This window comes from Ascaphus truei, unplaced genomic scaffold (assembly GCF_040206685.1).
Source record: "Ascaphus truei isolate aAscTru1 unplaced genomic scaffold, aAscTru1.hap1 HAP1_SCAFFOLD_2420, whole genome shotgun sequence".
In the NCBI taxonomy this organism is placed as follows: Eukaryota; Metazoa; Chordata; class Amphibia; order Anura; family Ascaphidae; genus Ascaphus; species Ascaphus truei.
Genome location: NW_027455346.1, coordinates 12,328 through 38,906, shown reverse-complemented (window position 1 = coordinate 38,906; position 26,579 = coordinate 12,328). Strand labels below are relative to the sequence as shown.

The window sequence follows — 26,579 nt, the reverse complement described above, 5'->3', positions numbered from 1 at the left end:
GAGTTTGGACGCAGCGGGGTTTAATAACGCTGATTTGTGTTGATTTTTCTGCCCGCAGTGTGCCCCAGCGTCTGCAGGAAGCAAGCCTGCACGGATCGCAACGAGTGCTGCCACTCTGAGTGCCTGGGCAGCTGCACCGCTCCCGACAACGATACCGCCTGCGTGGCCTGCCACCATTACTACTACGAGGACCGCTGCGTGCAGAACTGCCCTCCCAACACGTACAGGTTCAAGGGCTGGCGCTGCGTCACCCGGGACTTCTGCTCAACCGTTCTCTCGGAGATCAGCGGCTACACTAAATTCATCATCCACAATGGGGAGTGCGTTGAAGAATGCCCGTCTGGGTACATGCTCAACGGCAGCGAGAGGTAATCCATAAAGTTATTCTATTATTGATATCCTTGATTTTGTCTCTGTTACAGTTGCATAGAAATGAGTTGCATAGTTACATAGTTACATAGAAATGAGTTGCATAGTTACATTGTTACTCAGTTACATAGAAATGAGTTGCATAATTACACAGTTACATAGAAATGAGTTGCATAGTTACATAGTTACACAGTTACATAGAAATGAGTTGCATAGTTACATAGTTACACAGTTACATAGAAATGAGTTGCATAGTTACACAGTTACATAGAAATGAGTTGCATAGTTACACAATTACATAGAAATGAGTTGCATAGTTACACAGTTACATAGAAATGAGTTGCATAGTTACATAGTTACACAGTTACATAGAAATGAGTTGCATAGTTACACAGTTACATAGAAATGAGTTGCATAGTTACATAGTTACACAGTTACATAGAAATGAGTTGCATAGTTACACAGTTACATAGAAATGAGTTGCATAGTTACACAATTACATAGAAATGAGTTGCATAGTTACATAGAAATGAGTTGCATAGTTACACAATTACATAGAAATGAGTTGCATAGTTACTTTGTTACACAGTTACATAGAAATGAGTTGCATAGTTACACAGTTACATAGAAATGAGTTGCATAGTTACATAGTTACACAGTTACATAGAAATGAGTTGCATAGTTACACAGTTACATAGAAATGAGTTGCATAGTTACAGTTACATAGAAATGAGTTGCATAGTTACACAGTTACATAGAAATGAGTTGCATAGTTACATAGTTGCACAGTTACATAGAAATGAGTTGCATAGTTACACAGTTACATAGAAATGAGTTGCATAGTTACACAGTTACATAGAAATGAGTTGCATAGTTACAGTTACATAGAAATGAGTTGCATAGTTACACAGTTACATAGAAATGAGTTGCATAGTTACATAGTTGCACAGTTACATAGAAATGAGTTGCATAGTTACACAGTTACATAGAAATGAGTTGCATAGTTACACAGTTACATAGAAATGAGTTGCATAGTTACACAGTTACATAGAAATGAGTTGCGTAGTTACATAGTTACACAGTTACATAGAAATGAGTTGCATAGTTACATAGTTGCATAGTTACATTGTAGATGAGGTTGAAAAAAAACATACGTCCATCAAGTTCAACCTATGCTATATTTAGACGACAGATACTTTATCCTATATCCGTACTTACAGTATATTGATCCAGAGGAAGGCAAACAAAAAACCCCAGTGTCACATTATTCAATGTCTCAATGATATCTCATTAGGAGAAAAATAAATTCCTTCCTGACTCCAGCAATGGCAATCAGATTACTCCCTGGATCAACATCCTCCCCATGTTTACATAACGTGTTAATTTTGTAATCTCCTCCACTCCATAAACTAACTTCCATTTCTTCAGACTTGACGAACCATTTAATTGATTATCCTGCGCACGTGAAAATATTATTGCGGTGTTTGGGTTTATTATTCTATTCAAATATAATGTATAACATGATAACAGGTAACGTCCACATCTGATAACTTTGTTATAATTATTACATTAAAAACTAATGTCGAAATGTAAAACAATTCTTCTTAAAGAGCAACATTTCTATTAGCTAATTTTATTTTAAACCCCCCTCCCCCCACAGTAATCTCCCACTGTAATATTTCCTACAGGACTCTTCCTATCCTCCAATACCTGGGACGTCTCTCTTCCTGCATCTCACCATGCCCTCTCCTCCTGCATCTCACCATGCCCTCTCCTCCTGCATCTCACCATGCCCTCTCCTCCTGCATCTCACTATGCCCTCTCCTCCTGCATCTCACTATGCCCTCTCCTCCTGCATATCACCATGCCCTCTCCTCTTGCATCTCACTATGCCCTCTCCTCTTGCATCTCACCATGCCCTCTCCTCCTGCATCTCACTATGCCCTCTCCTCCTGCATCTCACTATGCCCTCTCCTCCTGCATCTCACTATGCCCTCTCCTCCTCCATCTCACTATGCCCTCTCCTCCTGCATCTCACTATGCCCTCTCCTCTTGCATCTCACCATGCCCTCTCCTCCTGCATCTCACCATGCCCTCTCCTCCTGCATCTCACTATGCCCTCTCCTCCTGCATCTCACTATGCCCTCTCCTCCTGCATCTCACTATGCCCTCTCCTCCTGCATCTCACTATGCCCTCTCCTCCTGCATCTCACTATGCCCTCTCCTCCTGCATCTCACTATGCCCTCTCCTCCTGCATCTCACTATGCCCTCCTTATTGCTTTGCCTGTTTACTGTTTCCTCACTCCTTTGTGAGCGTTTCTGTTCGCTACAACTTCCCCACTGCACCATTATTCATACACCTCTCTCCCAACAACTTCTTTACCCCTCAATAAAAAACCCCACACAAATCCTCTATTCACACCCTCTATCTACGCCTTCCTGCTGCTGGGGATCTCCCCTAAGCCTGAAGCCAGACATACACACCTGATCTCACCCACGCCTCCCTGCCACCTCTTCCCCTGTAAATGGTGTTAACCTTCTGATTTAATACTGACTAACCTTAAAACTCACCCCACAAGTTAAGCATCCCAACAGCCTGCACTCACGGTTACTGTCCCACACTCAGTCACTCCTACCACCCATTGTGGCCAAGCACACCCATCTACAGCACTTATTCCCTCCCCTGCTGTCTGTAAGTCTCCCATCAAACCTCTTAGATTGTAAGCTCTCCGGGGCAGGTATTTCCCTTCCTATTGTCTGATTTTGCTGCGCTTAATGTATTTTAATTCCCTGTACTGTATTCTTTGTGAAGCGCCGAGTACATTTTTGGCGCTACATAAATAAAGACATACAATACATACAATAGAGGACAGGTTGAAAAACACTGGTATAAATGGAGGAATCCTGAGACTTCATCTGCAATTAACGGAGCAATCCAGCGGCCGATTATTATTATATTTTACACAGAATAGAAGCAGGGGGTCTCCGGAGCGGAACCCCATTCACCTCTTCTCCGGGGTCCCCCTGCTTCCAGGGATACTCGCCTCCGAAGAGGGTGCCGGTATCTCCGATTTTTCAAGCTCCCGCGTCACATGGACCAATAGGAAGCTGCACTGGATGACATCACGGCCTCCTATTGGCCCGCAGGGCGCGGGGGCTTTGAATAGTGGCTATTACGTGATTCCTTACTTGCCGAGCGGCTGCTGGCACCCCCTACGGCGGTATGTATCTCGGGAAGCAGGGGGACCCGTGTACGGAAATTGATGGGGTTCAGTTCCGGAGACCCCCCGCTTCCATGCCATGTTAAAATAAAATGTAACAATCCCCCATTAGATTGCCTTTTTAAATGGAGTTCCATGTTTATTTTGATGGTTACAGTAGCAATGTTTGTGATTGTCACAGTAGCAATGTTTGTGATTGTCACAGTAGCAATGTTTGTGATTGTTACAGTAGCAATGTTTGTGATTGTTACAGTAGCAATGTTTGTGATTGTTACAGTAGCAATGTTTGTGATTGTTACAGTAGCAATGTTTGTGATGGTTACAGTAGCAATGTTTGTGATGTTACAGTAGCAATGTTTGTGATGGTTACAGTAGCAATGTTTGTGATGGTTACAGTAGCAATGTTTGTGATGGTTACAGTAGCAATGCTTGTGATTGTTACAGTAGCAATGTTTGTGATTGTTACAGTAGCAATGTTTGTGATTGTTACAGTAGCAATGTTTGTGATTGTTACAGTAGCAATGTTTGTGATTGTTACAGTAGCAATGTTTGTGATTGTTACAGTAGCAATGTTTGTGATTGGGGTTGACGATGGAAGGGCTGGCTGCGCTTCACGATGGGAAGTAAGGTAATATCACACAGAGATATATAGCATGGGAAGTCTGTGCAGGGCCGGCTGGCATAGAAAGGACACGCTGTGTCTTATCAGCTCGGGTAGAGAAAGTGGAGGAGGCGCGATACTGGGCCCGGGAATATCGGTCTCGCGCAGTTCCCATCTGCAGCGGAGATCAGGCGCGGCACACGTGGTCCTGTAACATTCTCATGTGGCTGCCAGACGTGTGCCATATCACACTTGTGTTATTTGGAAACTGTCGCTGCCAAGGCGGGGAAGCTCCTCTCTGCTCTTCAAACGAGAGTTAAAAAAACTAAGCGTGGAATCGATTTACAGGTGCCCGAGAGAAGTCACGGAAGACAGGAAAATTATTTATATATATATATATATATATATCTATACATGCATACATACATTAATACATACATACACACATATATACATACACACATATATACATACACACATATATACATACACACATATACACATACACACGTGTATATATACACAAACATATATATATATATATGTATATATACACACACATATATATATATATATATATGTATATATACACACACACATACGCACACACACATACAAACACACACACACACACATATACACATATACATATACACACACACACACACGTGTATATATACACATACACACATATACACACACAAATACACACACACACGTGTGTATATACACAAACACATATGTATATATATATATATATATGTATATATATACACACACATACGCACACACACATATACGCACACAATCCATCTTTATAATTTAATTTTTATAAATAAAAATGTATGTAGGGGCGTGATATTTCTATTTATACAATAATATAGCGTTTTGGGTTTATCTCTATAACACACACATTTGTATACACACACTATACAAAGAGATCAGTAATAAGGAAAGCGTTGCTTGCCCAAAGAGCTTACAGTCTAAGTGTTGTGCGGGCTCCGTACGGGCGCCGCGTGCTGTGTCCTGCTTGCTGAGGGCCATTCTTGCCGTGCTCCTGAAGTGGGGGAGAGGGATTTCAGTCCTAGTGTTCTCAGTGCCCTACGCTTCTCTCTTGCCCCCCAGCATGTCCTGCAGCCCCTGCGAGGGTCTCTGCCCCAAAATCTGCAATGGGGAGAAGACCATCGACTCTGTCACCTCGGCCCAGATGCTGGAGGGATGCACCGTGCTGAAGGGAAACCTGCTGCTTAACATCCGCAAGGGCCGTAAGTATGCGGGATTCTGGGGGAAGGGGCGGGGCTTGGGCAAACAATATGGTGGCAGAAAACCAGGGGGCCTTCCCAGGCTGCCTACCTGTTAAACCTCCGGCATAATCCTGGGCTGCGCTCCCAGTGATAACAGGCTCTCCAAAGGGTTCAGTGGCGGTGATTACGCACATGGCAGCAGGAGGAGATGCTGGCACTTGCAGGGCCTCCCGAGCTCTCCCCCCGCCCCGGTAGCCACAGTTTAAATGTTGGTCGGTTGATTTAACCACCCCAATATTAAACTGTGATTAGAGAAGTTTGGCCGGGGAACAGCGCAGCGCCAGACGCAGTCACACCGCCATCAAGCTGGCCCATAGCATTCCAGCAGGAGCAATGACCTTTGCCACATAGGTAGGATAGCCTTGTGTCTACCCCGAATGTTTTTTAATGACCGTGCTGCATTAACCTTTAATTACCTCTGTCGGGTGGCTGTTCCATGTATCCACCACTCTTTCAATGCAGAAGCATTTCCCCTGAAGCTGCCGCCCTCCAGTGTGAGAGCGTGACCTCTCGTTCTAGAATTCTCTCACTCTGAGCTTGTGTTATTTTCTGTGGCCCCCCAATAATCAGCACAATGCTTATAGCATAAACATGCACACTACTTACATTGCCAGGGAATGGCAGCGCAGGTAATAAAGTCCCCGGGCTCAAGAGCTTACAGTCTCTGACAAAAGAGCCACAGGTATAAAGAAATGTGAGCACACAAACACAGCACACTTCTCTAAGGCAGAGGCAGCTTTGCTCACATTCTGTAGCCCAGGGGCGGCAAACTCCAGTCCTCAAGGGCCACCAACAGGTCCGGTTTTAAGGATATCCCTTCTTCAGCGTAGGTGGCTCAATCAATCAATCACTGATTGAGCCACCTGCGCTGAAGCAGGGATACCCTGTCGGTGGCCCTTGTGGCCTGGAGGTTGCCCCCTCCTGCTGTTGTGCGGCCAGTTCCCCAACTTCCTACAAAATGGCAGACTTGACCTTTTATTTAGTAGTTCCTATGCCAAGAAGGCTTCCCATGTATCTGCATGTTAATCCTTGGACTGGATTTGCTTCAATGCTGGGAGGCTGCTGCATGCATTTGCTACTCTTTCGGTTCTGAAAAAGTGCTTTCTCGTTTCCCCACACACGCCTGGCCCCATCCCCGACTTCTGCCCCTGAGATCCGTCAGCTACATGGGGACAGTGTCCATTAGCTCGCCCTGGCCCCGCAATGAGCAGAGGGGGGAGAAGCACCCAGATTTCGCACCTCGGTGCACGGGAGGTTAGGGGGCGCTCTCCCAGGTGGCAGATTGTATGTGCTGGCCGCAGCACAGAGACTCACAAAGCAGAAAGATCTCACACCTGCGGAAATAGCCAGTGTCCAGCAATGACTTTGGACCCTGTCCTGCTGCTGTCCGCGGCCCATCTGCTCCCGTGCGCATCCGAGCCAGCTCTATTTCAGCGAGATAATCTCGGCATGCTTCACCATTTGGATAGAGTTCTTCCCAGACTTACGTGGAGAATATCTTCTGCTTTCTCAGGGCTCAGCTCAATATAAATCAGTCGGGCGATTTTATTTGAAATCTTCCCAAGTCAGGGGAAGAACGTAATAATAATAATAACTTTATTTCATATAGCGCCTTTCCCCAAATGGGACACGGCGCGTCACACTTACAGTATAGCACGCGGTGCGCAGCACATAGGAATGTTACACACACAGTCCCTGCCCCGCAGAGCTTACACTCTATGGTTTTGGTGCCTGAGTCACAGGGAGATAAAGTGATTTGCCCAAGGTCACAAGGAGCCGACACCGGGAATTCCCAGACTCCCCTGCTTCACACTCAGTGTCATTCTTATCAGAGTCTGTGTCTTTAGTCACTGAGCCACTCCTTAACCCTTTGTCTGCTAAAGGAAAGCAGCAGCGCATTGCAAAGCAACATACATTACATAGATTGTAAGTTCTGCAGGGCAGGGACTCTTAAAATGCCTATGCACAGCACAGTGTGTTCACAGCGGGAGTAATATACACAAAAAATAATCATATATATCTTACCGGTATGTCCAACCGCAACCAGTTCCAGGCAAACAGATGTGGTAACACTGAGCACCAGCGCCCGATGTTTTGTTCTTATGGGATATTACATAAAGGCGTCTCATTTAACCTGTTACCGCTCAGCTGGGATTCCGCACCCTGCGTTGTTTGACTTGATGCGCATTGCGGTAGTTACCCCTCCAGTGGGGTGAAGGGTATTCAGATAGGGCAGGTTGAGTGTTGAGCCTGGGACAAGGCTACAGATTAAGTTTGTCAGCCACGTGACCACGGCGGAAGCTTGATAAACTCATGTGGCGCAGGACTGTTGGCGTGAGCGTTGCCAGGAGAGAGCCTGCTGAAAGCTCGGGACCTGTTACTGGCATCGGTGCCGAGTATTCTTGGAAACGCCGGCAGTTTCATGCAGAAGTTATGAATGAGAGCTTAGCAGTATCTCTTTCCACGCTGTACCTGTCACTTTCCTGATGCAGGGCTGGAGCGGAATGAATCAGCACATTAATTTTACTGCATGTCAGCCGGATACTCCAATTCAAGAAACAAAACCGGTGCCCCAATAAAACCCCAGCGCGGAGGAGATGCCTGTTTTTGGAGAGGTTGAACAAAAGCCTTTCTCTTTAATGTGCTGGAAACCTCTTCTGGCAGTGAGGGGTTTTACATCAAGTTGCAAATTCTGCTGATAGATGTCGGCTCGTCTGTGTATATATATGTATGTCTATGTCTATGTCTATGTATATAGCGCGACAGTAAACAAAAGGTCATGATGCGTATATAAACGTACAAAAAGTATACGTACCGTATGTCTGCAGAGTCATTCAGCTACAGTGATGGGCTGGCCTAACCTTCCACACATGGCAATATTCAGGCTTGTGTTAATTGGAGCTTTTGGTCGCTGTGCTAAATAAACAATTGCCAGTAGGACACATTTTGTGAAATGGCACAAGAACATGCTTCCCCTGTACTATGCCAGGTTTCAACCAGCTTCGCCCCAAACTTCCCGCGGCCGGACACTATGCACCGAATAAAATCATTTGTGGTTTTTTTGTTGCAAACTCAACTTTTTTTTCTACTCATCTCTCAAAAAACTGCGAGAGGCGTTTGTGGAAATATTATTCCCGAGCACCTGACCAGCTGCTAATTCCGACACTCCCAATTTATGGAGGGGTAAAACGAAGTGCTCCGTCTGTAGGTGAAAACAAATAACATAACAAGTGCGTGTTTTTTTTTCTTCTTGTTTTGAAGCTGGTTTGTGGCTCAGTTTAGGCCAGAATGGGGTACACTGCAAATATGAGATTCCTTGTTTATTAAAGCTGCAGTTCAGTCTTTTTTTTTTTTTTTTAATTTTTTTTTTACACTTCAATAGTTTCATGTGGGCAATCTCTAATTACCTAAAGAACTGCATAGCTGCCGGTCAATTCGTTCTCCGTCTATTGATCGGCAAAGTTTGGCGACATCTTTAAATATGGGGAATGTAAATCGTCGCTATAGGAACAAGCATGCTTGTAAAATAGAATACAAGAAAATTGGTCTTTCAAAGTTGTTGTTGTTTTTAAAACAGAAAATGCTAAAAGTATTTTTTCTTACTACAGAACTGATTTATTAAAAAACACACATGCAGGATATTGCCTGAACTGCAGCTTTAAAAGGGGAGTGGGTTATATAGAACTTTCTACAAGTATTGGTGTGAAAGTAGTATCGGAATTCAAAAACATTTAGGGTAAGCACCAAGGAAACGTGGATAGACATTGAGAATTTTAAGTAAGTGAAGTTAGAGGAAATACAAGCCGTTTTTAGTTTTGTTTTTTTTTTATACGGGTTTAAGGCAGACGGTGTCAGGAGCTGAACCCCATTAATTTCAGCTCTGGGAACCGCCTGCTTCCGGAGATACCGATCTCCGAAGGTGGCCCCGGTGTGTCTGCCGTTTTCTGAGGTTTAAAGCCCCTGGTCACATGGGCCAATAGGAAGCTGCAGCGGATGACATCATGGTTTCCTATTGGCCCGCTGGGCCCGGGAGCTTTGAAGCTCCGCCCTATATGTGATCCCTTGAGTGGTAAGTACCTCCGGAAGCAGGGGGTCCCTGGAGCTGAAGTGACTGGGGCTCGCCTCCGGAGACCACCCGCTTCAACCCTGTATTAAAAATAAATGAAGAAAAAACGGCTTGGATTGCCTCTTTATAGGGCCGTCCCCCTAAATCTACTCTCTGCTTCCGCGACCGCGCTTCAATATGCAGATTAGCTGTTTTCCTGTGAAAAGTTCACTTTCATTCAAATACATGATCAGATCTTCTCCAGCAAAGGGAAGTGGCCTCACAGCATGGAGTCCGTTATCTGTGTAACCGTAACGTTCCCAGTACTTTACCCCCTCCTTTTAACCTGGCCGCGCCTTGTGTTATGTAGAAAACATTGCCTCGGAGCTGGAGAACTTCATGGGACTGATAGAGACGGTGACCGGGTACGTGAAGATCCATCAATCCCACGCGCTGGTCTCTCTGTCCTTCCTGAAAAGCCTGCGCTACATTCTGGGAGAGGATCAGCTGGAAGGGTGAGTACCACAGCTCTCAGGGCAACGAAAGAATGGGTTTGAGACCCCACTGACATCAAAAGGGTGTTAAAAAGGACCCCCTAACGGATCCTATAACTGCTCCCTATCACTCATCCCCCTAACTGCTCCCTACAACTCCTCCCCTATAACGCCTCCCCTCACTGCTCCCTATAACTCCTCCCTTCACCGCTCCCTATAACTCCTCCCCTCACCATTCCCTATAACTCCTCCCCTCACTGCTCCCTATAACTCCTCCCTTCACCGCTCCCTATAACTCCTCCCCTCACCGCTCCCTATAACTCCTCCCTTCACCGCTCCCTATAACTCCTCCCCTCACCGCTCCCTATAACTCCTCCCCTCACTGCTCCCTATAACTCCTCCCCTCAGTGTTCCCTATATCTCCTCCCCTCACCGCTCCCTATAACTCCTCCCCTCACTGCTCCCTATAACTCCTCTCCTCACCATTCCCTATAACTCCTCCCCTCACCATTCCCTATAACTCCTCCCCTCACCATTCCCTATAACTCCTCCCCTCACCATTCCCTATAACTCCTCCCCTCACCGCTCCCTATAACTCCTCCCCTCACCGCTCCCTATAACTCCTCCCCTCACCATTCCCTATAACTCCACCCCTCACCGCTCCCTATAACTCCTCCCCTCACCATTCCCTATAACTCCTCCCCTCACCATTCCCTATAACTCCTCCCCTCACCGCTCCCTATAACTCCTCCCCTCACCGTTCCCTATAACTCCTCCCCTCACCGCTCCCTATAACTCCTCCCCTCAGTGTTCCCTATAACTCCTCCCCTCACCGCTCCCTATAACTCCTCCCCTCACCGTTCCCTATAACTCCTCCCCTCACCGCTCCCTATAACTCCTCCCCTCACCGCTCCCTATAACTCCTCCCCTCACCGTTCCCTATAACTCCTCCCCTCACCGCTCCCTATATCTCCTCCCCTCACCATTCCCTATAACTTCTCCCCTCACCACTCCCTATAACTCCTCCCCTCACCGCTCCCTATAACTCCTCCCCTCACCGTTCCCTATAACTCCTCCCCTCACCGCTCCCTATAACTCCTCCCCTCACCGCTCCCTATATCTCCTCCCCTCACCATTCCCTATAACTCCTCCCCTCACCACTCCCTATAACTCCTCCCCTCACCGCTCCCTATAACTCCTCCCCTCACCGTTCCCTATAACTCCTCCCCTCACCGCTCCCTATAACTCCTCCCCTCACCGCTCCCTATAACTCCTCCCCTCACCGTTCCCTATAACTCCTCCTCTCACCGCTCCCTATATCTCCTCCCCTCACCACTCCCTATAACTCCTCCCCTCACCACTCCCTATAACTCCTCCCCTCACCGTTCCCTATAACTCCTCCCCTCACCACTCCCTATAACTCCTCCCCTCACCGTTCCCTATAACTCCTCCTCTCACCGCTCCCTATAACTCCTCCCCTCACCGCTCCCTATAACTCCTCCCCTCACCATTCCCTATAACTCCTCCTCTCACCGCTCCCTATAACTCCACCCCTCACCACTCCCTATAACTCCTCCCCTCACCACTCCCTATAACTCCTCCCCTCACCATTCCCTATAACTCCTCCCCTCACCGCTCCCTATAACTCCACCCCTCACCACTCCCTATAACTCCTCCCCTCACCACTCCCTATAACTCCTCCCCTCACCATTCCCTATAACTCCTCCTCTCACCGCTCCCTATAACTCCTCCCCTCACTGCTCCATATAACTGCTCTCCTCACCATTCCCTATAACTCCTCCCCTCACCATTCCCTATAACTCCACCCCTCACCGCTCCCTATAACTCCTCCCCTCACCATTCCCTATAACTCCTCCCCTCACCATTCCCTATAACTCCTCCCCTCACTGCTCCCTATAACTCCTCCCCTCACCGCTCCCTATAACACCTCCCCTCACCGCTCCCTATAACACCTCCCCTAACTGTTCTTGTACCCGCTCCCTATAACTCCTCCCCTAACTGCTCTTGTACCCGCTCCCTATAACTCCTCCCCTCACCGCTCCCTATAACTCCTCCCCTCACCGCTCCCTATAACACCTCCCCTAACTGCTCTTGTACCCGCTCCCTATAACTCCTCCCCTAACTGCTCTTGTACCCGCTCCCTATAACTCCTCCCCTAACTGCTCTTGTACCCGCTCCCTATAACTCCTCCCCTAACTGCTCTTGTACCCGCTCCCTATAACTCCTCCCCTCACCGCTCCCTATAACTCCTCCCCTAACTGCTCTTGTACCCGCTCCCTATAACTCCTCCCCTAACTGCTCTTGTACCCGCTCCCTATAACTCCTCCCCTAACTGCTCTTGTACCCGCTCCCTATAACTCCTCCCCTAACTGCTCTTGTACCCGCTCCCTATAACTCCTCCCCTCACCGCTCCCTATAACTCCTCCCCTAACTGCTCTTGTACCCGCTCCCTATAACTCCTCCCCTCACCGCTCCCTATAACTCCTCGCCTAACTGCTCTTGTACCCGCTCCCTATAACTCCTCCCCTCACCGCTCCCTATAACTCCTCCCCTCACCGCTCCCTATAACTCCTCCCCTAACTGCTCTTGTACCCACTCCCTATAACTCCTCCCCTAACTGCTCTTGTACCCGCTCCCTATAACTCCTCCCATCACCGCTCCCTATAACTCCTCCCCTAACTGCTCTTGTACCCGCTCCCTATAACTCCTCCCCTCACCGCTCCCTATAACTCCTCCCCTCACCGCTCCCTATAACACCTCCCCTAACTGCTCTTGTACCCGCTCCCTATAACTCCTCCCCTAACTGCTCTTGTACCCGCTCCCTATAACTCCTCCCCTAACTGCTCTTGTACCCGCTCCCTATAACTCCTCCCCTAACTGCTCTTGTACCCGCTCCCTATAACTCCTCCCCTCACCGCTCCCTATAACTCCTCCCCTAACTGCTCTTGTACCCGCTCCCTATAACTCCTCCCCTAACTGCTCTTGTACCCGCTCCCTATAACTCCTCCCCTAACTGCTCTTGTACCCGCTCCCTATAACTCCTCCCCTCACCGCTCCCTATAACTCCTCCCCTAACTGCTCTTGTACCCGCTCCCTATAACTCCTCCCCTCACCGCTCCCTATAACTCCTCGCCTAACTGCTCTTGTACCCGCTCCCTATAACTCCTCCCCTCACCGCTCCCTATAACTCCTCCCCTCACCGCTCCCTATAACTCCTCCCCTAACTGCTCTTGTACCCACTCCCTATAACTCCTCCCCTAACTGCTCTTGTACCCGCTCCCTATAACTCCTCCCATCACCGCTCCCTATAACTCCTCCCCTAACTGCTCTTGTACCCGCTCCCTATAACTCCTCCCCTCACCGCTCCCTATAACTCCTCCCCTCACCGCTCCCTATAACTCCTCCCCTCAGGATAACGTGAGGCTCTGCTTCGCTCGCCCTGGAATGCCGCTGTTTGGACACTTTCCATTACCCTCCTGCTTTATCATTTCACTCCGACACACACACACAAGCAACCTGTTCTCTCCCAGGAAGCTCTGGATCGGGGAACCGGGGCACCTGTGATGGGGGAGCAGGTTCTCCGAGGTCCTGGGAAAGCCGCTGCCTTGGTTGGTTTATCTGACCTGTCTGGATAAAGTTTCCAACATGATGAATTCCTGGCAACCTTCCCCATTTTACTTTCTCAGGCTTCTCTCCAGAATGTATCAGGGATTCCTGACATTCCGCTCTGTGCATCAGCTGAAACGCCTCCACACTCCCAAAAAGCACAAACGCAGCTTGTTTACTACTATCTGCTGCTTCAAGGAAACACCCCCTCCCCAAAAAACGGAGAAATAAAAAATTAATTGCAAAGAGCTATTATGCATTGCAGAGTTATTTAAAAAAATTAAAAAAATAGCTGTACTGTTATGGGGAATTTGCCTCTGCACTTCCTTAGAGCGTAAAAACATGAAAAGTCCTATGTTTTTTTTTTTTTTTTTAATTAATTAAATCAGTTCTGTAGTATTAGATCAGGGACGCGCAAACATTGTGTTCTCCGCCACCTCCCCCCCCCCTTCCTTACCTAAAATCCGGCGTCAAATGACCCGCGACGTCATTTTACGCGCGTTGCCATGGCGACGCATCACATGACCCCGCGGCGTCATTTGAAGGTAGGAGACAATGCAGAGGCCTCACGTGATCCCCCGGCACTTAATTGAAATACCGTGGGGGAAAAGATGGGGCATCTGCATCCGCCTCCCCCCCCCCCTCAAAAAAATGTTTTTTTAAACTCCTAATACCATTTTCACCACATCAGCACACCGGTATCCAATGCCCCCCCCCCCCCCAGCACACTGGCATTCTCGGCTCCCCACCATTCCCAGCCCCCATCAACACCATCAGCACCCACACATTGGCACCTTCGCACCTCCCCCATCGGCACACCCACATCCGCACCCCCACATCAGCACCAAACCCTCCTAAATCAGCACACCGATACAATCACCATCAGTACAGCCACAGCTGCACTACCACCGCACATGGGCCGCGTGGACCACTCCCCACCCAAATGCCACACCCACACCACAAACATCCCGGGCAACGCCTGGGCTCTCAGCTAGTGATACATAAAGCTTGGCCCCCTGCAGACGCGCTTACCAGAACTCCCTCCTACTGTCTCTGTACGTTCTCCCTACCTACCAATTAGATTGTAAGCTCTTCGGAGCAGGGACTCCTCTTCCTACACTGGCGACACACTTTATTCGAGCTCGGCTAGTCCCACGAATTCGGGTATACCCGGGTGTATTGAGGTTTGTGACTGTTTTCTGCCCGAGTGCATTGAGGTATTTTCAAGGCAGGGATTGAAGCATTTTATTCCCGCTGGCTGCAATACTGCACAGTATATATATATATACTGCATTACAATTCATGAATTTATGCCATCTGGTAGACACTGGTAGACACGCGAAGCATTGCAGCCTATTAAATCCTGAATCAGTATCATTTAACAGATCAGCCGCCCGTCAGCCAGGCATGAACCCAGCTGGGAAGGCAAACGCAACGGGGCTTGATCAGAGGTGAGGAGCGGCGCATTCCAGGTATCTGCCAGGTACATACGTGGGATAGGAGCTCGAATAAAGTGTGTCGGTGCAGTAAATGGTAATTTTTTATTTCTGAAGCACTTATTCCCATGATCTTCTATTTGTATTATTTGTTATTTATATGATTGTCACGTGTATATATATATTATATATATATATATATATATATATATATATATATATATATACCTGTGCTGAAGCAGGGATATCCACAAAACCTTGCCTGTTGGTGGCTCTTGAGGACTGAGTTTGACACCCCTGTGCTTAATGCATTAAGGGCCTCATGCAGAGAGCAGCGGTAAGGTGAATAGCGGCATTTTTTGGAGAGAAATGCCTGTAGAACGGCAGGTACTGGCGAGTTTTAAAAAAAGCGCCATTTTTTTTTTTTTTTTGTGAAACTCGTTGAGCTACCGGCGAGAACCTAAATCTCCCCTGTTGGTGCAATCGCCATCTAGTGGCTGATCGCGCCAATAACATGGAGAGAAATTCTCAATTTACCTCCGCCAAAAAAAGTTGGCTGGAAGCTGGAGCTCGGCGGCCAGAGGGAGAAGGAGAAAAAAAAACGCGCTTTTTTTAAAACATGTTTCACCAGCGCACATATCGCTGGTTGAAACTCTCCATATGCAGACAGGATTCTAAATGCAGTTTTATGCCCTTTCTGCGAATGGAGAAAAAAACTCTCCATTAAAGCTACTTTTTCTTAAACGCTCCAATTTATTCTAGCGCTGCTCTCTGCATAGGCCCCTTAGTGTCTATGACCCCATGAGTGCCATAAGCTTGTGCAGGGACAGGTATGTCCCCAGCTGATAGTATGAGCTATTTGAGCAATTCTTTTGTTTTTTTCCGTTGGCAGGAATTACTCCTTTTATGTCTTCGATAACAACAACCTCCAGCAACTCTGGGACTGGAACCGCCACAACCTGACCATCAAGGAAGGCAAAATGTACTTTGCGTTCAACTCCAAGCTCTGCGCCTCCGAGATTTACCAGATGGAGGAAGTGACGGGTACCAAGGGGCGGCAGAGCGAGGTGGACATCAACCCACGGAACAACGGGGACCAAGCCTCCTGTGAGTAACGTTCTCCGCACCGAGCCGGTGCCAGGGGGGGATCACTGACACCAAGAGCTTGCAATCTACGTGCGAGACTTGCAGACGGACACCAGGGATAAATTAAACGGTTACGGGATCGCAAGGCAGGGCAAAGAGGGCGAGTATGTGCGCCTGCCGTCGGGGAGGTGTATTGATTAGGTTGTTTGAAGGTTGGTCAGCACCAGGAGAGGCAGCAAGTGAGAGATCTAACAAAGACCGCTCTGTGTAACATTGTAGCAAGAGATTAAAGGTGTTCTCCCCCATCACATTTATTACATTTTTTTTCTTTTTTATTATTAGGCTTTTTTTTCTCTCACTATACTGTACAATAAGGTGTCTGTTTTCAGCCCTTGGGTTTCCTCCCCCCCCCCTCCCCTCTGCTCACTGATTTTCAAACTGTACTTTTATCCTAAGAAAAGAGCTGCAAGTTTGAATTCACTTTAGTGCTTAAGCTCATTCCCTCCAGACTTTGGCCATCGCTAAACTTCAGGGCGTTTAATCATAGGAAGCTTGGGATAAGACGTGAGCGTCTCTGAAGTCTGTATGGGAAACAGCTGTGTGCGACAGCAGCAGCAGGGGAGGAGAGAGGGAGAATAAGCAGCAAAGGTTGCCATGTGAGAATACTCTAGTGCAGGCTTCGGGCCTTTAAAAAAAAAAAAAATGATTTTTTTTTTTAAATGGAAAAGTATAGGTGATTGCACGGTTGAAAGCTAAGAGGGGTAGAGCCTTAAAGTTAAGTAACCATACCCCCACCCCCCCCCCTCCTACAAAGGAAAGTTTTGTGGAAATGAATGACCTTCCTAACAAGTGTCTCTGCCGTAGGTGAAAGCCACATCCTGAACTTCATCTCGAACACCACGATGAAGAACCGGATCAAGCTGACGTGGGAACGTTACCAACCCCCAGATTACAGAGACCTCATCAGCTTCACCGTCTTCTACAAAGAAGCGTGAGTCCCCGCCACCCATCGTGTCGTGGCGTCATTTCACGGAGGATAGGCGCCACCAGGTCTCCTCTGGAACAGGGGCGGACAATTCCAGTCCTCAAGAGCCACAAACAGGTCGGGTTTTAAGGATACCCATGGTGCAGTCATTGACTGAGCCACCTGTGCTGAAGCAGGGGTATCCCAAAAACCTGGCCACGGTGGCCCTTAAGGACCGGAGTTGGCCGCCCCCTGTTCTAGAAGAAATCACCTGAAGTTTACTTAACCCCTTCATTGCCCAGGGGAATTGTTTTATATATACTTTAATTAATATATCTTTTTAGATTTTCACCTCTCCCTCCCCCCCTCCCCCCACTGCATTTTCATTTCCCTGTTGTCACTATTATCGTGTACAAACGCGACGCCCAAGTACCGCCACGCTATACAAAGTCCTGCGCATTTTCATGGCTGCACCGGCCCAGCTGCAGAGATGCAGGCTGATAATATATTATATCACCAGGTAATAGCAATGTGTACAGTTCCCGTGTAGGTTTCATAATAGCCAAGTAAAATGGAAGCGGCGTAGAACAACGAAGAAAAACGAAAGGAAATAATTGTTATTGCAGTTTATACTGAAACCCCTCGATAACTGTACTAATAAAGAGGTCCCTACCCTGAGTGCAGCAACCCATGTTGCAGTGTGCTCCCCTTTAACTTGATACTGTATCCAGCTGTATCATCATCTGTCCGTATGTGTTCCCTTCCCACGCCAGTCCCTTCCGCAACGTGACGGAGTACGACGGCCAGGACGCCTGCGGCTCCAACAGCTGGAACATGGCGGATGTGGACCTCCCGCCCAACAAGGACAAGAACCCGGGCATACTCCTGCAGGGACTGAAGCCCTGGACTCAGTACGCCATCTACGTTAAAGCCATCACCCTGACCATGATGGAGAGCCACCACATACACGGCGCCAAGAGCAAAATCGTGTACATCCGCACCAACGCGGCAGGTAACGGCCACGCTGAGGCGCGCCATTGTAACTGACTCACTTTCAGGAGCTTTTCCCTCTTATTTTGCTTTTATATTTAATCTGGAGCACTCCTGAAGGAGCTACATAGAATACATAGTTTCATTATAACATGTTTCACCAGGATGTATGTCCTGGGCACAGAGTTATGGTAACAAATACATGGTAACATTAAATGCAACGAGGTTATACATTGTATTTAAAGACATCTCATGGACCGTTCTAGATAATAGATAATATGTAATAGTGAGACCTGCATGATTGAATGGGTATTTTTACTAGACAAAGGAATGTTGTTTAATTTTGTGTGTGCGCACGCGCTTGTGTGTGTGTATATAGTCATATATATATATGTGTATATATATATATATATATATATATATATATATATAGTCAGATAAGGCAGTTGGCACTCCAATAGGTGCTGGTAAGCCACAGGTGCACGTCCCATATAGAGAATGTAGTTATACGTTACCGTTCCAAGGATTGGTAAACAAGAGACAGCACTCAATGTTGAAAATCAAAGTGTATTAGTGAAAGCAAAAATACATCCAGAAACCCAACGTTTCGGTCCTACAGAATGGGACCTTCCTCAGGGGAATACAAAATTCTTTGTATCCCCCTGAGGAAGGTCCCATTCTGTAGGACCGAAACGTTGGGTTTCTGGATGTATTTTTGCTTTCACTAATACACTTTGATTTTCAACATTGAGTGCTGTCTCTTGTTTACCAATCCTTGGAACGGTAACGTATAACTATATATATATATATATATATATATATATATATATATATATATATATATATATATATATATATATATACTAGCTGAGAGCCTTGCCCGGGATGTTTGTGTTGTGGGTGCGCATTTGGGTGGGGTGCGCATTTGGGTGGGGAGTGGTCCACGCGGCCCATGTGCGGTGGTAGTGCTGCATATATATATATATATATATATATATATATATATATATATATATATATATATATATATATACACACACACATACATATATATATATATATATATATATATATATATATATTTATACAGTGTTCGACAAACCTATACATTTGCTCGCCCCGGGCGAGTGGATTTAACCCCTGGGCGAGTAAATATTGGCCCAAGCAGCACACGTTTGGTACTAGGTGGCGAGTAGATTTTTTTGTGTGGCGAGTAGATTTTTTGGTGATTTGTCAACCACTGTATATATATATATATACACACACACACATATATATACACACACACACACACACACACACACAGTAGTGGCCGAAAATGTGGAAACTTCAAGAAAAATATCCTTTTCCCACATTTTATGCTGGTCATTTCACGTCATTTTAAAATCATTTTAATTATACATCACTTGAAAGGGAATTTTATACCGATTCTAATGATGAATCGTTTTTCTAATCTAGCCAATATTTTTGGAAATGTGAGGAGATACGTTGAGTAAAACAAAGATCGTTCTATGCAATTTCTAACAAATAAATTACCACTTGTGAGCAAATTCTCACAACCCTGCCTTTCCATATTATCTCTTCGCATACACTGCTTCCACTGCAGCCAGGGATTCTGGGAAATAACATGCAAATGAGCACACCCTGTCACCTTTTATGCAATTTATGGAAAGGATTTACAGAATCTAAATTCTGACCAATCAGAAATGTTGATCTAGCCAATAGCATGGCAGATGGACATGACAGAAACTCTACAATTCAACATCTTATGGCCCCTTTGAGTAGGATACAGTGCAGTACTCGACTTTGTTGTGAATTTTATTATTATTTCTCAATATTTCATTTTTTATTTGGATAACGGTTTTATGCTAGTGTATTAGGTAATTGCAAATGGCTCCTGTTACGAGAAAAGATTGGGCTCCAGTGGGCAGGTTCTGGAGCGGTGACTATTAAGACGTTATTTTGGTTACACTTACGAAGAGATTGCTAGAAGGATTGGTGGTGGAGCAACGAAAGGTGGAGCTTTACAAGCGTCTTAAACGTTTTGTAGACCGCAAGACGGTGTTTACAAAACAAGGAAGAGGAAGAAACAAGTGCAACAGCTCCACAGGATGACAGACAGATAACGTGACGAACCCCGGAAAATAGGAGGTCCTCACACGGCGTCCACGCTTTTCTCCGCTCTCTTGTACAACTTTTATTTCCAATTTGTTTTTAAATTCTGTTGACTTACCCCACGCCGGACCCCTCTCCCATACCCAAAAAACACACCATACAACTTCCTGGGAGAAATTAACGGCGACAGTTTTATTTATAACAGATAAATATTCCATATTGATCCCCAAATAGTGACCCAGCCAAATGGCTCCGCTCACATCTACCAGAGCTTGATGGGTACCCTCAGCTCGAGCTCATCTAGCCATTCAGTACCTCATTCTGAATGCACCGAGCCCCCATCGGAAGGTCACCCCCACCCCAACCGAACCTAGTCTGCAATGGTACCGCCATCCACCAATTCCACCTGGAAGGTCACCACCATCCCGCCCGCTGCAGCCTGGAATGGTACCGCCTTCCCCAATTTAAATACTTCCGAGGTCTGAGTCCCCCCTCCCAGAGTAACATTACTCCCGCCAACACCCCCCCCCCCAAGCTGCGACAAAACAAAGCAAAAATCCCGAACAGGGTGGGTGGGACTTCGCTCCAGCAGATCCTAAAAGAAAGAGGAAGCTAAGATCTCTCCGCCCCCCCTCCCCCCCCCACTTGCCTTAAGTACCCCTTCCTTAACCCCTCCCCCTGGCTTGCACAGCACCTGAAGGGTAGGGGACCCTCAGCCTTAAATCATGCCGTCCCTCCCTTACAAGTCCAGGGCTCTCTTTACTTTTCTTTATAAAAGTGCAATAGTTCCCAAAAGCTTTTTAAAATGTATTTTTTGAGTAGAAATCAGGCAGGCAACGTGCTTAGCTTCTGTAGCTATTCCCAGTGTTCGACAAACCTATACATTTGCTCGCCCCGGGCGAGTGGATTTAACCCCCGGGCGAGTAAATATTGGCCCAAGCAGCACACGTTTGGTACTAGGTGGCGAGTAGATTTTTTTGTGTGGCGAGTAGATTTTTTGGTGATTTGTCAACCACTGGCTATTCCTAACACCTTGTTAGCTGCCTTCTTTCTTTTTAATATGCAAAATATTGTTTTTATGGAAGAAATAGCATTAATATATTTGTTCATCCTCTATCAATTATGGTCCTTTGTAATGTTCGAAGATCTGCAAAATCTTTTTTTTTCTTTCCAGTAATAATACAACACAAACTGGAAATGTTAGCTTTAATTAAAAGGTAAAGATGCAACTGGTTCCAATGACTGTTTTTGTAACCCAACTTTCTCCGGCATAATCTGAACCCAGGCAAGACATGATTCAGCAAAATGTGTATGGGTAATCAGGACATTGTCTGCTAGAACCGATTGTCCAGTGCAACAATGTCTGTAAAAACGTACCCTTTGAAGTGATTTAAGAGCCATTAGTCAATCTCTCTGATGTTAGGCAGGTCACTTTATCTCATTGTGTCACACATAAAACTAGATTATCAACCGAGTGAGTTTCACAAGTCTCTTCCTCTTCTTACTTTGTTTCACCCATGGAAAACCCATTAGGGTTTATGTAAAAAAAAGGTGCAGTCTGCAGTAGCTAAAACTCCACGAAATTGCTGGAGACTTTGCTGGGATCTTCTCAGTGGAATTCACTAAACTTTGTGCAATCATTTTTACAGCAGATTTTGCTCTCAATTTATTTTTTTTAATTGTAATTTATTTCTAGTAAATATGAGGTAAGGTTTTGTGTTTGCCAACGTAGGAGGCGGATACTTATCACAGGTGGCTATTTGCTGGACACCAAACCCCGTCGGCACAAACTTCATTTACAATAAGAATTGTAGCTCATATATTTATAAAACCAGGGGGTGGGGGGGGGGGGGGGGCGAGGGGACATAGATGGCAGTTAACGCGGAAACGCAGAAAGGTTGCATAACTATAGCGTTTCATAAACGACAACCGAAATCTCAAACCGTATTAACACAAACGTAGTAAAACAAACGCGAAAACAAGAATGGTGTTATATATTATGGGAAAAGGGGGGAAACACCGTTTGCCTGTATTCTAAATTGTGTATATGTTTCGGCTCAGTGACCAAATTCTTACTAAATAAAATTAGTGATGCTTTACCCTGGGGGTTCTCAACTCCTGTCCTCAAGACCCCCCAACAGGACAGGTTTCCAGGATATCCTTGCTTCAACATAGATTACTAAATCAGAGGCTCAGTCTTGAACTGAGCCACTTGTACTGAAGCAGGGATATCCTGAAAACCTGACCCGTTGGGGAGGTTTGAGGCCTGGCACCGATGAGCCCGGCTGTACCCGATTCATAAAGAATACAATATATATTTTTTAAAACACTCTTTAGATTCCGTTTTTAAACGGTGTGCGCTATTGGCAGTGCTTGACAAATCTCTTAAAATACAGGCCCGTGGCGACTGGATTTGACCCTGTGGCGACCTCCTCATGGCCGACACCAAGCAGGGCGGGATTGGGAGCGGGACTAGGTGGCGAGTAGATTTTTTGGTTTGGCGAGTAGATTTTTGGGTGATTTGTCAACCACTGGCTATTGGTATAAAAAAGAAAAGGCAACAGCAGACGGGAGAATATCTTTAAAAACAGATCCTTTTTGAATTTCAAACGGTAAGGGAAAGTTTAGGTTTGCACATAAAAAAAAAATAGTAACACTCAGAACCATCACCCAGGTTGAACACGGCTTGCATTAATTGGACATATCCGTTGCACATTGTGCTTTCCGAATGTATTTTTGTTAATTATTGTTAAATGCACATAAAATTATTTCTACAGCAGAAAGAGTAAGCAGAGCAGGGTGCTGGGTGTTTGTGTTGTGCATGTTTTTTTGGGGATGGATTGAGCCTTTGATCTGGTTCTTTAAATGTCACTGCGGCCTTCACTGGTCAGTCTGGGCACTTGGATGGGAACGAACGCACATTCGAAGTCCAGATAAAACGCACGGCTCAATCCTGAAGTCTGCGCCTGTGTAGTGAACCCTCCCTCCCCCCCCAGCCGAATGCACCCAAACTATATTCTTGGATCGGAATTTAGGGCCTCATGCAGAGAGCAGCGAGAAGCTGTGTTTCGCCAGTTTGCAGCTAAATATTTCTTCAAAAAGTAAAGAACTGGCGCGAATGAGGGGAAAAGAGAGAAAAGCGCAAAAAAACATTATGTTTGAAAAACGCGCCGCGCGGTTGGCGAGACCCTATATTTCTGCAGTCTTTTAAACCGCCGTATGCAGAAAGGCGCGATCGCCATCTAGTGGCTGTTCTCGCCATTAAAATGGAGAGAAATTCTACTATTTGCTGCGCCAACTAAAGTTGGCAAGAAACAGGAGCTCGCCGGCTATAGGAAAAAAAAAATGCGCGATTTTTTTTCCCCCTTTTCAGCAGCGCGCATCTCCTCATTTACAATTCTCCACATGCAGTAATGCTAAAAATAGCGGATTTCGCCCATTTCTGCATATGGAGAATAAAACTCTCCATTAAAGCTACTTTTTCTAAAACTCTCCAATTATTTCTAGCGCTGCTCTCTGCATGAGGCCCTTAGTCTCCAAACACTTACAGACCAGGATTGGGGCAACTCCAGTCCCAAAGGGCCGCCACCAGGTCAGGCTGGCCGGATGGATGGCTTAATCAGTGGCTCCGTCAAAGACTGCAATAGAGCAACAAGGCATGACAGAGACACGGATAAAAAAAAGAAAGCAAGAAAAGCTGGTAAATAAATAAAAGCAGCTAATAATGCCCGCGGGGGCTGTTACATGTAGCCAGTGTCTGCTCGCGAGGTCAGTTTCTGCAAAAACATTCTGCAGCCGCCAAAATAAAGTCTGGTTCATCATATGTGGAGAAGCAGAGAGAACGCACGGAACACGCGTGTGCTGTTTTCAGCCCCCAGAGAGGCCCCCCGTGGAGCAGTTGAAAACCCTCTCGACAAAAATAAAAATGTGACAGGGCTGGGATATCCGAGGGAGCTCGGAGACCGCGGGTCAGCGGCTATTTTCAGACGCCGCGTCCACCGCGGCGCTTACTGTCCTCCATACGGTCGGAGCGTTAGAACGGAGACTTTCTGGGGTTTTGCACGCCGTGAAGTGGCATCGTCGCAAATATTTAAAGGGGGTACGTGCTGCATTTCACGGACCTGCACCAGAGGTGGCCGACGCCAGTCCTCAATAGCTACCAACAGGTCAGGCTTTCAGGATATCAGTGGCTCAATGAGTCCGACTGAGCCACTGATTGAGCCACCAGTTCTGAAGCAGGGATATCCTTAAAACCCGACCTGTTGGTGGCATTTGAGGACTGGACTTGGCCACCCACTGCCCTTCCCTCCTGCGCCCGGCTTAAATAACGACATTGTAGGGTTCTTCTCAACCAGAGCGTACAACAAACGCATCGCGCAGAAAAAAACCATTGCTTATGGGGTCCCTCTGGCAGAGCAGGGGTTAAGTGGAGGATGGCGCGCCCCTCCTCCCAAAATCAACAAAAGCCCCATTAAGTGATTCCATGGTGTAGGAACTGGTAGGAGAGCAAACACACCTTAGTGTTCCTTCAACAACAACGTAGTAGCAAAACCCATACATGGTCATGTTTGTTTGCCTACCGTGTGTGTGTGGGAGGGGGCGGAATGACTATAGCAATTATATCCAAAGATTACTGCTGGGGTGTGTTAATATTTAAAAGTTGGAGCTGCCACCCTACACAGGATTGCAGCGTGCAAGTGAGGAGCAAAGAGAGGTTATGCTGTCTGTCTGTGAGGGTTTGGGTGGCAGCAGAGAAGGCAGAAGGGAGTGTCCTTAATTACCTGCCAAAGTGGGGGGGGAAACCTCTACCCAGCGGAATCAGAGGAAAACAAATTTTGTTTGGGTGAGACATCTGACTGGGGGGGATGCGTCGGCAGAGAAACGAGAAGGGCTGGGGGGATGTAAATGTGTAATTATTATTAATAACAAATAGATTGATAAGGGGCTTGTATTTTAGAAGCGCACATGTAAATGATCACACTGGCAAGTTTGTGTTGATGACTTTTTATTTTTTATTTTAGAAGCACGTAATAAGCTGGTGCGGAGCGCCAGAAAGTGATCGGAAACGCACACACGCGCAGGCCGAGCATCGTTTACCGAGTTCTGGACTGGAACCAGCAAACCGGTGCAGGCAAGATCAACACTCCACATCCGCCAGGGTTTCGGAGATCGCTTTGGGTCAGGGCACCTACAAGCTCTAGGCTGCCAAACAAGGATGTTTAATCACTACCTGCGGCACCGGCAACGCATTGCAAAAGGCTAAATATACGCATTGCAAAAGGCTAAATATACGCATTGCAAAAGGCTAAATGTACGCATTGCAAAAGGCTAAATATACACCCAAAAAAAAGACTAAACTTTGCGGCGGATAAGATCCTTTGGCATTACTTCTGTATTGAGCCTTATGTCTATCCAAAGCAGGTCTGCATCCCCTGTATTAGTGCGACCTCCTCTGCTGGGAGGCTGTTCCATGGATGCACCACTCCGTGCAGATGTACTTCCTCACATTTCCGTTAGCCTCCCACCCTCGGGCGGCAGAGAACGACCTCCTGTTCTAGCGCTCCTCTTACGCCACAATGTGCGTCCCTCCGCCTGCACTTTGCTGAATCCCGTTATGTATTTTACAGTTTTATATCCAGCAATAAAAATACGTTGGTTTTATCCCTTTCTTCCTTCTGTTAAAACCGTTATTATTGCGCCCGTTTATTTACAGAGTGTATTCCGAAGTGCAAAACGGGCGAGAAAACTAAAATGCCAATCTAACATATGAAATATTACATTAACACAAACTATTTGTCCTATTCCAAAGAGCTTACATTCTAAAACATAACGCTGTTCATGCAAGATCCGATTTCTGTTTTGATGCCGCCTCAGTGGCGCAGCCAGACAAGCGCGGGCCCCATTAATATTCATTCTGATTGCAATTTTTTTCTCCCTCCTCATCCTGTCCCTGATTTTCTCATCATCTCTCCCCCTCCTCCTCTTCATCTTTCTCTCCTATCCCTTCCCCCAACATGTCTCTCTCCTCTACTCCGCAGCATGTCTCTCTAGTTCTCCACCTCCACCCCAGCATGTTTCTCTTCTCTCCCCCAAGCATTCTCTCTCCTCTCCCCCCCCCCCCCAGCATGTCTCTCTCAATCCCCACCCCCACCCCAGCATGTTTCTCCTCTCTCCCCCAAGCATTCTCTCTCCTCTCCCCCCTCAGCATGTCTCTCTCCTCTCCACGCATAATCTTTATCTCCTTCCCCCAAATCATATTTCTCCCTCCTCTCCTCCTCCCCCCCCCCCCACATCTCTCCCTCTCCTCAACATGTCTCTCTCCTTTC

At 46.6% G+C, this 26,579-nt stretch overlaps 1 protein-coding gene across 1 annotated transcript; it reads left to right on the top strand.

Moving 5' to 3' along the window:
* Positions 1-58: 58 nt before the first annotated feature.
* LOC142481024 (insulin-like growth factor 1 receptor) lies at positions 59-25,914 on the top strand (the record flags this gene model as incomplete). Its single annotated transcript, XM_075582724.1, has 7 exons — positions 59-368; positions 5,318-5,457; positions 9,912-10,056; positions 15,991-16,205; positions 17,049-17,175; positions 17,922-18,160; positions 25,275-25,914. Coding segments are annotated over 7 exons (1,214 nt in total), but the record flags the coding sequence as incomplete, so codon positions are not given.
* Positions 25,915-26,579: the final 665 nt, after the last annotated feature.